Genomic DNA, 14,234 nt, shown 5'->3' with positions numbered 1-14,234 from the left:
TCTTCTCGGGAGCTGGCATTCCACATCAATGCCCAAAAATGAGAGCAGTCCGCCTGGCATGCCAGGGGTTCCAGCAGCAGCTGCGAGGCCGTGGTGTCTCAGTGTTTACAGCCAACACAACGGCCATGTGCTACATAAACAACCAGGGAGGGACATAGTCCTCTCCCTTTTGTCAGGAGGCCATCCATCTCTTGGACTTTTCATGGCCCACTCAGTGAATCTGGTAGCGTCCTTTCTCCCAGGCATTTGGAATCCCTTGGCGCTTTGACTCAGCAGGTCTTTCCTATCTCACAAGTGGTCGCTCTGCCCCGATGTGATGCATTCTGTTTTCCAGAAGTGGAGACTTTTCCTCACTTAGACCTGTTCGCTTACCGCAAGAGCAGGAAATGCCAGATGTTCTGCTCCTTCCAAGGTCTCTCCTCGGGATCGATCTCAGACGCATTCCTGATGCCGTGGAAAGGCCAACTCCTTTATGCCTTCCCACTGTTCCCGCTGGTTCATTAGGTCCTGCTCAAACTCCGCAGGGGCAGAGCGTGCATCATCATGTTCACTCCAGCTTGGGTCCAGGCAGCACTGATACACCACGTTGCTTCGAACCTGTCAATAACCAACCCAATTAACCCTGCCACGCCACCCAGACCTCATAACTCGGGCCACAGCAGGCTTCGTCACCGGACCTCAGTCTCTTCAACCTCACGGTGTGGCTGCTGCGTGACTAAACTGGGGTGGCAGGAAGCCTTCTACCTGGTTAACGTACATGGCCGAGTGGAAGCGTTACTTCTACAGATGCGAAACGCTCGATCTTACTCCTACTCAGGTCTCGATCCCCTCTATTTGGCCTACCTCTGGCCTTCAACAGCAGGACCTAGCGGTGTCATCGCTGAGGATACACTTGGCAGCCATCTCTACCTTCCACCCAGGCTAAGGTGGTCATTCCGTGTTCTCACACTCTATGGGTTCGAGGTCCCTCAAGGGCTTGGAGTGCTTACACCCTCAAGTACGCCACCCAGCCCCAACCTGGGACCTGAACCTAGTTTTAACCAGACTTATGTCTACCCTATTCGAGCCGTTAGCGACCTGCTCGCTGCTATACTCTGTCTTGGAAGACAGCTTTCCTCATAGCCGTTATATCGGCCAGACAAGTCTCCGAGCTCAGGGCTTTTATGGTGGTTCCGCCGTACACTATGTTTCATAAAGACAAGGTGCAGTTATGACCACACCCGACTTTCCTCCCTAAGGTGGTTTTGGCCTTTCATGTTACCTACACTCAACGCAATGGGCGCAACAGTTGCACTCCCTGGACGTCTGTAGAGCGCTCGCATTTATATTGCGCGGAGAGAACCATTTCATAAAACGCCCCAACTCTCTGTCGCGGTAGCAGATTGAAGGAAAGGCCTACCTATTTCCTCTCAGAGGATCTCATCTTGGGTGATGGCGTGCATCCGCGCTTGTTATGATTTGGCTCATATTTCCCCAAGCCACATCACCGTGTATTCTACCAGGGCTCAGGCCTCATCTGCTGCCTTGCTGACTCGTGTACCTACCCACGAGATCTGTCGCGCAGCTCCATGGTCCTTGGTCCATACCTTTGCTTCGCATTATGCTCTGGTTCAACAGTCAAGAGATGCTGTAGCCTCTGGCTCAGCAGTTTTCATTCTGCCACATTTCACTCCGACCCCACCGCCTACGTAAGGCTTGGGAATCACCTAACTGGAATGGATATGAGCAAGCACTTGAAGAAAAAAAGACAGTTACTCACCTTTGTAACTGTTGTTCTTCGAGATGTGTTGCTCATATCCATTCCAAACCCACCCTCCTTCCCCTCTGTCAGAGTAGCCGGCAAGAAGAAACTGAAGGGTGGGTGGGTCGGCAGAGGTATATATCCGGCGCCATAGCGGCGCCACTCCAGGGGGGCGCCCAGCCGACCCACCGAGTGTTGCTAGGGTAAAAATCTTCCGACGAATGTGCACGCCACGCGCGCACACCTAACTGGAATGGATATGAGCAACACATCTCGAAGAACAACAGTTACAAAGGTGAGTAACCGTCTTTTGTGACTCCACATACCAGTGATTGAAACATGGGGAATAAAAAATAATGTTTTTGAGGAGATCAGCAGTCAATTGATTAAGCTTAATCTTTATAGTGGCATAACATCTTCTGGAGACGTTTGTATCTCTCTGCAGGAAACTTTCTGGAAGCTAAAACTGTCTTTTTCACAAGCTTCCTACCACATTGCTTATGGAAAATATCTGTGGCCATCAATAAAATGTGCAGATTGCTTCCAGATATTCCTCATGTGCATCTTCCTCTGGAGAGTACTTGCTGTCTTTTTCTGGGTGTCAGGTTTGGCAAGAACTAAGTACCGTAATTAGATAACTTCACAAAGACAGGTACATGCTAATGGTTTTCAAGATTTCCTCATATACTTCAAACAGCATCTGAAGATGTGGCATTTGAGAATCTCTGTAGACAGCGGGAATGGCCACTAGATGTGTTTAGTCAGATTCATCTCAAAGTGCTTCATCAGTCAGCATTCATTTTGGTTTGATGCAAAGGGGGAGCACCCCAAGTAAGCCTAATGGCATCCAAACTTCCTAGACAGTGGCAGGAGTCCCTGTCCTGAACCAAATCATTGAGAGCTTTCTGCTCTGGAGCAGAACCACCTAGTACCAGGAAGGACTGGACTGAGATTTTGGAGGGCAAAATTGTGGCACTTTTCAATACTGGGACTGCTTCTCTGGCACCAAACCCTTCATTGGTACCGCTCTATCCAACATCTTCTACTTCAATGATCTGAGTTATAGAAATGACTCTAGCTCTCTGCTTAGCCCTAGAATACCTTCCACTGCTTCCAGAACCAGAGTTACCTCCCTCTCCAGACCTCAGCGCCTGGCACCAGGACTTCAGTTGCTTCTGATATCACTATGGCACCCATCTCTGTCCCCATCCTCAAGTAAGGGTTGAGCCAGATTGGCTCTGCTGCTGTCAGTGAGTAGAGGGGCAGGTCACCCCACCTCTTCTGATACTAATGGCTCCCACTCTGGATCTGGGATCAGAATCCTCAGGATTGGAAGGAGACTTTGAGAGGGATGGCTTTGGCCTGGGCAGAACATCAGGAGTTTCCAGGGCTTCTCGTCACTTCCATATAAGAGAATATCCCCCCTATACTCATTGGTGCCCTGCCTCCTGGGGACCAACATAGAGGAATATTAGATCCTATAGTGGCAGTACTGGATCCCAGAAGATCTGTGGGATTTACCACCCTTATATCCATCTCATGGCACAAGGACCCGAGGAGACCTAGGGTTCTCAGAGGGTGGAGGAGGAGCTTCCTCAGCCTTCTCAAGAATCACAACTCCAGCAGTATGAAGAAGAATAGGAACAAGAGCAGAACTTGTCTATGCCTGTGACATTTTCTTCTTCCCTGGATGATGCGGTCGTTCTAGTTTCCCCACCATGCCCTGATGACTAAGGCCCTCCAGGTCTTCCTGAAGAGAGTGGCAGAATCACTTTATATTCCCCTGAAAGAGGTATAGGAAGATCCATACAAACTGCTGGTCATTTTGTATAGATCAGTCCCAAGCAGAGTGGTGCTTTCTGTTAATGAGGCCATCCTCAAACCTTTCATGGCTCTGGCAGACACACGTCATGATACCGCCAGTCTACAGTTGGGCTGAGAAAGAGGTACTTCATACCTGTGAAAGGGTCAGAGTACATAGGTTCTCACCTACTTCCTGACTCATTGATGGTGTCTGTAGCCATTGAGCATAGCTGACAAGAAAGACCCAGTTCTGTGCAGCATGAGAATAAAGTGAAGAGGGTTGACCTCTGTGGTAGGAAGGCATATTTCTCAGCCTCCCTTCAGTTCTGAGTTTCAAACTGCCAAGCTCTATGACAAGCTGGGTGGCTTCATTGTTAAGGTGCCTCCCAGGACTTTAGAGACCAGTTCTGGGCTCTAACTGGTGAAAGAAACTGGAAACAAAATTTAACATGTCAGACTGCCCTAGACATGGAGGGCCTGGTGGTGAAATCTCTCCTCTGTGGGAATCCCAAAGGAGGTACAAACAATGGTGGAGGACCTTTCATTTGAGTACAATGATCTATTATGCAACCCTGTATATCCCACAGTCCTGGATCTCTGGAATGCTCTCCTTTCTTTGCAGCTCACAGAGGTGGATCAGTGTTTTGGTGCTGGATGGTCTGGCCATGCCCCCTCTGCTCCTGCTTGCTGCCAGATTTCTGCCTCTACAGCAGCAGATAGTGACAGTTCCTTTTGCTTTTGCCCTTACTCTTTCTATTTTAAAGTTTCTAGCCAGTTTTCTGGGCAGTGGGGAGCAGTGTTCTCCCTCTTTGGCATTCTTCCTCTTCCCTGGGTCTGTTAACCCCTCAAGAGTTTAACCTTCCCTGAGCCTCTGCTCCAATATTTCCCTGCTGGCTTCTCTGCGCCTTACATGCATGGCCGAGCAGCCAAGAAAGCAATAGGTAAAATCAAAGTAGTGCTCTATGTGTGAGACAGCAATCCCAGGTATTCATCAGACTACATCTGTAGTTTATCTCTTAGGTAGTGTTGGAATTTCACATCAACCAGATTATGTACCTCTATTTTACGTAAGTCTTGTTCTATCAGAGAGGAGGTCTCATGGCTTTCAGAGGACATGCTGAGGGCTCTTGCCTTTTATCTGCAAAGAATAAAATCATTTTGAAAATCCCATAAACTCTTTGTCTCATTCGTGGAATTTATGAAAGGAGAGGCTCTTTCCTCCCAGATGCTGCTGAAATGGATCTCAAAGTGCATCTGGCTGCTACAAGATGAATGATATTTCCTTTGAGGGCAGCGTGAGAACTCACTTGACTAGTGCTCAGGCAGGACTGGTTGCTTCCCTTAGAGAAGTTCCTGTTACTGACTTCTGCAGAGCATCACCTTGGAATTCTGTACACACCTTCACTAGACAATAGGCACTGGTGCAAGGAGCTGCTTTTGATGCTTCCCTAGGCAGGGCAGTTCTGCAGTTTACTGTGCCATAGGACACAAGGAACCCACTTCCTTAAAGAGGCATTGCTTGTGAATCACCTGAAGTTCACTATAGATAGGGACAATCAGTCAAAGAAGGATGAGTTACTCACATTGTAGTAACTTGAGTTCTTTGAGATGTGTTGTCCCTGTGTGTAGTACACTACATGCTCTCCTTCTGCACTACCTGGTTCCCCCTACTGGGGACTTGAGGTAGAAAAGGAACCAAAATGGCAGTGGTCCAGCAGCCCCCTTTATTTCTTTAGGGTGGACCATGAGGTTGGTAGGGGTGCACACTCAGACCCTCCTGACACTGCTAAAAACAAGATCTCTGGTTCTGGGCACATGGAGCACATTCACAATTTGAATGTTCACTATACACAGGGTCAACACATCTTGAAGAACTCAAGTTACCACAAGGTATGTAACCCATCTGTTCTCTACCCTTCTTAATATGTCATTCCACTCAATTTGGACAGCAGTGTTGTTGGACCAGGACACAGTTTTTCTCTGAATTACTTGTCTTTTAGGAATTTTAATTGAATTTTTTCTTAGATTTTGTTTTTATTGCTCAGGAAGTCTGAAACTGAGAGCATTCAGCCTGCCAGCACCCATATCTCCATAAAAAGAGAGTAATGTCACACACACTTGACTTTTTTCCTGTTTCCCTCTGTTGGTAGAAGAAGTTACAACCACTGTTTGGACTGACTAGCATGTTAAGGGATATAAGACATCAAATTAGGAGGTAAGACATTAGAATTTTGTTCAATACTTGTGCTTTCTTTTCTGTAGCAGGCAAAGCAGAAGTCAAGCCTGAATCAGATAATAAAGCGGAATTAAAACATGAATGGTAAGTGTAGTCTTAGAAACATATTTAACAACACACTATTCACTATTCAGACTATGACAGCTGATAGTAATGGGGTAAAAGTGGGTATTTTAGTTGAAACCTTTATAATTGTATTCACATTTTTTAAAATATATTACCCATATTCAGAATGTTATTTTCTTTCCTAGTTCTTCATCATTCTGTCCAGATATCTTTTTAATTCCCAATAGAAGACAGTTTTCTAAAAAATTACAAGGAATTGTGGATGGTCTAGAAAATACTACCGGTATGTATGATTGTTAGTATCACTTCATAAGGCAAATACTAGCGAATATGTAATAGAACAAAGCACCAAGCAAGAAAAGAGGAGGGGTTAGCAAATGCTGTGGAGTGGGAGGAAGAGAAAGATTTAGGAAAATGAAGAAAGGGTGACAGAAGAGAAGATGAAAAGAAAGGGAGGCAAATACAAAGAATAGAGAGAGAGAAAAAGGATGTGGGGAGAATAGCACTGGTGGTGGTGGTCCAACTCCTTTTTTTTTTTTTTTAAACATTGATTCCATGCATACATTTTGTATTGAGACTTGTATACACTACTGAAGTTTAGAGTAGGCTGTCAAATGTGCCCTTTGGCAGCCCATTGGATTTCTATATAATAAATCAGCTTATTTCTTATATTGGATGGTTTCAGGACATTGCTTATTTATAGTACGGTATATAGAACTGATCTGGATGACAGATAAAAAATAATTAAAATTTTCTTCTTCTAGAGAGTTCCTATGGGTTGTCTACTTCAGGTGCATGTACAGCCCATGTGCCTTCGATTGTATTTCTTGCTATCAATCTCTGGTTGATCCATAAGTACACCCTAGCTATCCTCATGCCCTATACCAGGGGTCGGCAACCTTTCGGAAGTGGTGTGCCGAGTCTTCATTTATTCACTCTAATATAAGGTTTTGCATGCCAGTAATGCATTTTAATGTTTTTAGAAGGTCTCTTTCTATAAGTCTATAATATATAACTAAACTGTTGTTGTATGTAAAGTAAATAAGGTTTTTAAAATGTTTAAGAAGTTTCATTTAAAATTAAATTAAAATGCAGAGTCCCCCGGGCCAGTGGCCAGGACCCAGGCAGGGTGAGTGCCACTGAAAATCAGCTCATGTGCTGCCTTTGGCACACGTGTCATAGGTTGCCTACCCCTGCCCTATACTTAAGATGCATAGGGCAGTACGGGACCAACCACAGCTGCAATTCCTTCTCAACCATATGTGGCATGTAGTGGAATGCTGTGGTGTCTGCATAGCTAGCTTCTCAGTTAGCTGTAGTGTTTATAAATACATAGTTATATTAGTTTGTGTGGTTAGGATAGACTTTTAGAGAAGAAAAAATCTCTTTCTAAGGAGCCATTGATTTAGAAGATTTTGCCTAAGATTCTCACCAGTGTGTGCCCAGTTCATCCACTTCTTCTTATGGGTCTCCTTCTACAGGGATTGTCTCTGAAAGGGTTTATTCAATACCTAATTGGGATGAAAATCCACATTATCACTCTCATATGCCATGGTACCATCCTCCCTGGAGCCCTCCCTCTCTTGCATGTAGGGCATCACAATGGCCTTTTTGGAACATGTGGGAACCTTTTGGGGATAGATATTTGACGGTGCAAAACCATTCCAATGAGAAGAATCATGGAAGACAACCAATGTTGTCACAGCCTCTTCCTATTCACTCTGTTCAGAATGAAGACATATAATGTCAGGAAGTGCAAGAGCTAGGGGGTGAATCACCTCGGTCTCAAAACATCACATCGGCCTTACAGGATGAGCCTGTCATGCCTTCACCTCCATTTTGTGCGGATGATTTTAAACTGTTTCAAGAACTGATGAAAAGAATTGCTGATGCTTTACAAATTTCTTTAAAGGCAATTCAAGAATCTCAACTCAAATTATTGGGTATACTTCAGTCATCTTCCAGTGGGAGGTGTTTCCAATCAACAAAGCTTTGTCTGAGCTAGCAAAAAGCGTTTGGATGTGTCACCCACCATTCCAGCTACACATGAGAGAATTGACTACAAATATTATTTATCTCCCAAAGACTCAGAGTTCCTGTTTTCCCTTCCAGTTCATAACTCTTTTAGTAGTAGACATTGTCAATGAAAGGTCAAAGCATGGTTGTAGATCAACCCTGCCTGATAAGGACCAAAAATATTAGAATTTATTTGGAAGAAAAAATTATTAGTGTGCCACACTTCAGTTTAGAATAATGAATTTCCAAGCATTGATGGCAAAGTACAGTTATAATAAAATATGGAAGTTGTTATATTTAGTAAGTTTCTGCCACAAGATCAGAAGATTCGGTTTCAGTCCTTGAAAGCTGAAGGTCAGACAGTAGCCAGATATTCACTTCAGGCTGCTTTGATGTCACTGGCAACACACACTGTGGCTGCAGCTATAGTAATACATAGAGCATCATGACTAGAAGGGTCTGTAATTCCTAAAAAGGCCCAGAGCACAGTGGATGAGTTTTATTCAGTGATAAAACAGATGCTTCATTCCATTCACTGAAGGACTCTAGGGCAACCTTACATTCCCTAGGAATTTACACACCTGTCAATAAGAGAAAATATAGGTGCAGTTTTCACAAAGACAATGTACTGTGCAAATGTCTTACCAGTAAAAACTGTCTGAACCTCCCAGAAAGAAGGGAAAGTTTCAGAAGAGGCCTTCCTTTAGCAACAATAGGAACATGCAACCATCCACATCTCAGAAACAGCAGTTTTGCTCTGAAGGCTGAGAGCTGCTACCACTTGTCATTTTAGATCTAATGAGTCATCCTTCTTTGCCTACCCCTCTATTCAGAAGTCACCTTTCTCTTTTCTGGAAATCTTGGGACTGCATAACATCCAAAAAGTGGATTTTAGAAGTGGTAACCTCTGGACACGCATCCACTTGAAAGTTATCCCTGTCCCATTCTTTTTCAGGGTCCTTCCCATGGGTGTCTTTTGAGAAAAGAAGTGGATTTTCATGGAAGCAAGACCTCTCAGTTACATTGGCAGAGAGGTCTACTTAAGGTACTTCCTAATCTCCCAGAAGAAGGGGGGATAGAGACCCATTCTAGACCTAAGCAGATTAAACACCTTCATCCAGCATTCAAAGTTCAAGATGGTCATATGATCCAGGAGACTGGCTTGCAATTTGCAGCCCCTTCCTCAAGGATGTGCATTTTCGTACAGCCATACGTATGACTCACACACATCTGCTATGATTCACAATAGATTAAGATCATTACCAGTACATAGTGTTCCCATTTGGACTTTCATCAGCACCCAGGTTGTTCACAGGGTACTCTGAGGGCTTGTCTACACTTCCAGCACTGCAGTGGCACCGCTATAGTGCTTAGTGAGGACGCTATCTATAAAAAAGGGAGAACTTCTTTCGTTGGTGTAGGTACGCCACCTCCCTGAGAGGCAGTAGCTATGTTGACCAGAGAAACCCTCCCATTGATTTAGCACTGTCTACAGTGGGAGTTAGGCCAGTATAACTACGTCGCTCAGGGGTGTGGATTTTCCACACTCCTGAGTGACGTAGTTATACAATAACTCCTTGCTTAATGTTGTAGTTATGTTCCTGAAAAATGCGACTTCAAGCGAAACGATGCTAAGCGAATCCAATTTCCCCATAAGAATTAATGTAAATAGGGGGACTTAGGTTCCTGGGAAATTGTTTTTTATAAATATATATACACAGTATAAGTTTTGAACAAATAATTTAATACTGTACACAGCAATGATGATTGTGAAGCTTGGTTGAAAGTGGTGAAGTCAGGGGGTGGGATATTTCCCAGGGGATGCCTTACTGCTAAATGATGAACTAGAACAGCTGATCCCTCAGGAGTTAACACGTTGTTAATGTAGCCTCACACTCTACAAGGCAGCATAAATGGAGGGAGGGGAGACAGCATGGCAGACAGAGACTCTCACCTCTGTGTGTGTGAGAGAGAGAGAGATGCGCGTTTCCCCTTTAAGTATGCTGACCCCATACGTACATGCCTTTTTAAGTAGATCAGCAAGTTGAGACAGCTCCTGCTGCCAGCAAGCTCCCTCCGTCCTGAGCCCGTGCTCTATGGAGATAAGGTAAATGGGGGACATGAGCAGGAGGAAAATTACATGCCAAACTTCATCTCCACTGTTTTCGGGCCTGGCTCCGGAAAGTTCATATCCTCAACAAATATTGATTGTACATACCAGTTTCAATTCCACAAACAGTACTATTATCACTTGGTGGAAGGACCTCACCACAGGTTGTATGAGGATGTACGGGGATTACCCCACCTATTCTATCAAAGAAGATAATGTCTTAAACATCACTAATTGCATGGGGGATACATCTGGATGAACGTGGTGGTGCAGGGCAGCTGGAGTGCTCAAAAATCTACCCTACATATCAATATATTGCAACTGAGAACAGTAAGAAATGCATGCTTACAGCTCCTACCATTAAGTGCTACATAAATTTAACAAGGGGGTGCATGATCATTTTGCTTATGCAAAGAAGTGATGCTTTTGTGGAGCTGGTTCATGAAATATCACCAGCATAACAGAGGTGCACTTACCAGGACTACAGAACACAATGATGGACAAATTAAGCAGACATTTCTCAGTAGATAGCAAATGGAAATTTAATGGAAAAGTGCTTCAATCAATATTCCATGAGTGGAGTTTCCCAGAGATAGACCTCTTCACCACCCAGGTCAACAAAAGTGCAAGGAATTTTGTTCCGGGGAAGTCTCGGTGACTGATCACCAGAGGACATGTTTCAGATTCTGTGTTTTGAGAATACTGTTCTTCTTCGAGTGATTGCTCATATGCATTCCAGTTAGGTGTGTGTGCACCGCGTGCACGTTCGTCGGAGAAACTTTTACCCTAGCAACACTCGGTGGGTTGGCTGGGCGCCCCCTGGAGTGGCACCGCTATGGCGCCGGATATATACCCCAGCCACCCTTCAGTTCCTTCTTACCGCCCGTGTTGGTCGTTGAAACAGTGGAGTGCGGCTTAGGTGACCTCCACCTTCCCTAGCTACTCGTAGTCTTTTCTAATTATATTCGTAGTGTAGTTAACTGTTATTGTATATATATAGTTCGTTAGATTTAGTTATAGTTCATAGTTATAGTTGTTCGTTAGTAAGTGTTGCGGAGTTTGGGGGGCAACCCATTCCCCGCACCGAGTGCCGGAGCTCATGCCTGGCTCACCGGGTTTCAAGCAGTGCTCGGCCTGTCATAGGCTGATGCCAACAGGAGATCCCCATGACTCCTGTTTGAAGTGCCTAGGGGAATCACACTTATCGGCTAAGTGCCCAATTTGCAAGGCTTTTAAGCCTAGAACTAAAAAGGAGCAGGACATTAGGTTGAAGCAGCTCCTATTGGAAGTGGCCCTGACCCCGTCGCCCTTGGCACCGAGCACGAGCCAGTCGGTGAGCAGAGGCACCCCTACGGCACTGGGCGTCGCCGGTATGCCTAAGGACTCCCGGCACCGGCCACTGCTGGCACCGAAATCGACTCTGCACCGCTCCCTCTCCCCGAGGTCGAAGACAGCGAAAGGTCAGATGGCAACACCAGCGTTGCAGCCAGAGACTGCACCTAGATCTGACTGCCCGGCACCAATACCTGCCGTGGCACAGCCGAAACCAGTACCGTTGACTCCAGCCCCACGACGGCCGTTGAGTCCGGCACCTGACAGCTCCCCGGCACCGGCCGTGGTAGAGCTCACGTTGCCATCTACCCCGGAGACTTTCTCCGCGGCGAGGGACTTGATCGCCGTCACCGAGTCAGCACCGCCCCTACCCCCGGCACCGCTGGTGCTGGTATTGCAGTCCATGGGCAAGCCGACCTTGACCAGACCGCCATCGGTCTGCGCAGCGGACTGGCACCGCTCACGATCGCGATCCCGCAGGTGCACTGAGTCGATACGTCGCTCCCGCTCCCGGCGTCGCTCTCAGTCCCGGCACCGTTCCTCGCCACGGCACCGGTCAGACTCTCGGCACCGGTCAGACTCTCAGCACCGGTCAGACTCTCGCTCCCCAACCTGCTACTCGTGGTACCACTCAAGTTCCCGGCACCGTCCCAGGCACCGTACCTCCCGGAGCAGGTCAGGGCATAGAGACTCGAGATCCCAGTCAACCTCCTGGCACCGATCCGGTCGCAGGTCCTGGTCTCGCCCTCAGTACCGCTCGGTGTACCGGCACCGGTCCCCACGATCGAGAGGTGCGAGATCAGTCGGGATTTCAGCTCCAGGCTTTTCTGCTCCACCATGGCCGTCCAGACACACGTCCGTATCCTCCCAGGCGGACAGCTATTACGATCGGGACCGGGATACGGACCTACCTACAGGGGTTTTCCAGGACTCTCGGCTGCAGGACGTAGGACCTCAACAGTGGTCCTTCTGGACACCCTGGGCGTACCACCAAGCCCAGGGTGTCCCCCTGGTCCAGACTCACTCTGCTGCCTCAGAACATTGGGCACCAGAGGCCACCATTTCCCGCCCCCCCCCCGCTGTTGAGTCGGAAGAGCACGTGACGCATCCTCCGGACTCCCTGGGGCAGCTGGAACAGGAACCGTCCCAAGAGCAGGAGGCTGTCCAGGACCCTCTCATTCCCGGGGTATCCTCCTCCTCTTCACCAGATGAGGCTGTGGCAGGGACCTCGTCATCAGGGCCCCCACCGATAGACCTCAGGGCCCATCAGGACCTCCTTCGCAGGGTGGCCCTCAATATCAAACTCCCAGTGGAGGAGGTTCCGGAAGTCGAGGACCCCGTAGTGAGCATCCTCACCACTGATGCTTCCACCCGGGTCACATTGCCATTCATCAAAACTATCCAGGCCACTACCGACACCCTCTGGCAGTCTCCAGCCTCCATTCCACCGACAGCAAAGATAGTTGAGAGAAAGTACATGGTACCCTCTCGGGGGTATGAGTACTTGTACGTTCATCCTCCTCCCTCCTCCTTAGTTGTCCAGTCGGTCAACGAAAGGGAGCAACATGGCCAGCAGGTGCCGGCCCCGAAGTCCAAAGAAGCCAGACGAATGGATCTCCTGGGTCGGAAGGTGTATTCAGCGGGGACCCTACAGCTCCGAGTGGCCAACCAACAGGCTCTCCTGAGCCGATACAATTATACCACTTGGGCATAGGGGCAACGCTGGACTCCATTCAAGCCAAGGCTTACTTGCCTCAGCCCCGCTTCCAAGCAATCGTATCGATCATACGAGGTTTACAGGCCTCCCCAATCACCTCAGCTCGCACCTGCCTCGGCCTCCTGGGGCATATGGCCGCATGTACTTATGTGACCAAGTATGCCAGACTCTGCATGAGACCCTTCCAAACGTGGCTCCATTCGGTCTTCTGCCCGGGCAGGGACCCTATAGACGTCCTGGTGACAGTTCCCCCCAGCCCCCTCCGCTCCCTCCATTGGTGGCTAGCTCCATCCCTGGTATGCGCAGGGATGCCGTTTCATCCACAGCCGCCATCGATGACCTTAACGATGGATGCATCATCCCTCGGTTGTGGGGCCCATCTAGGTCACCTGCGTACCCAGGGCCTTTGGTTGCCCCAGGAGCTAACACTCCATATAAACGTCCGGGAGTTGAGAGCAGTCCGCCTTGCGTGCCAGGCATTCCAGCAACATCTTCACGGCCGTTGTATTTCAGTATTCACGGACAACGCAACAGCCATGTACTACATCAACAAACAAGGGGGGACCCGTTCGTCTTCCCTGTGTCAAGAGGCCATTCGACTCTGGGACTTCTGTATAGCCCACTCGATAGACCTACTGGTGTCCTTTCTTCCGGGAGTCCGGAACGCTCTGGCAGATCGGCTCAGCCGGTCCTTTATATGTCATGAGTGGTCAATAAGACTGGATGTCATCCATTCGCTCTTCCGGAGGTGGGGATTTCCCCACATAGACCTGTTCGCCTCCCGCTCGAACAGGAAGTCCCAGGAGTTCTGCTCCTTTCAGGGTCTCTCTCCGGGGTAGATCACAGACGCATTCCTCCTGTTGTGGCGGCACCACCTGTTGTATGCCTTCCCTCCGTTTCCCCTGGTGCACAAGGTCCTGTTAAAGCTCCGCAGGGACAAAGCGCATCTGATCCTGATCGTGCCTGCGTGGCCCAGACAGCATGGTACACCACCTTGCTAGATCTGTCCATGGACACCCCAGTTCCCCTCCCTCTTCTCCCAGACCTGATCACACAAGACCACAGCAGGCTTCGTCACCCAGACCTGCGAGCCTTCCACCTCACGGCCTGGCTCCTGCATGGCTAAACACAGCGGAGTTGCGCTGTTCTGCTCCGGTTCAGCATATTCTCCTCAGCAGCAGGAAGCCTTCCACCCCGCTCCACGTATTTGGCA

General features: G+C 48.0%; 1 protein-coding gene across 1 annotated transcript in view; it reads left to right on the top strand.

Moving 5' to 3' along the window:
• Nucleotides 1-14,234, top strand: part of DNAH14 (dynein axonemal heavy chain 14) — a 496,436-nt gene that overhangs the window by 87,686 nt on the left and 394,516 nt on the right. The window contains 2 exon segments of the mRNA XM_030558364.1: nucleotides 5,807-5,864; nucleotides 6,032-6,129. Coding sequence (XP_030414224.1) covers nucleotides 5,807-5,864; nucleotides 6,032-6,129 — 156 coding nt within the window.

Source organism: Gopherus evgoodei, chromosome 3 (assembly GCF_007399415.2).
Source record: "Gopherus evgoodei ecotype Sinaloan lineage chromosome 3, rGopEvg1_v1.p, whole genome shotgun sequence".
Classification (NCBI taxonomy): domain Eukaryota; kingdom Metazoa; phylum Chordata; order Testudines; family Testudinidae; genus Gopherus; species Gopherus evgoodei.
Note: the sequence above shows the minus strand (reverse complement) of the source record. Positions and strands in the feature narration are given on the sequence as shown.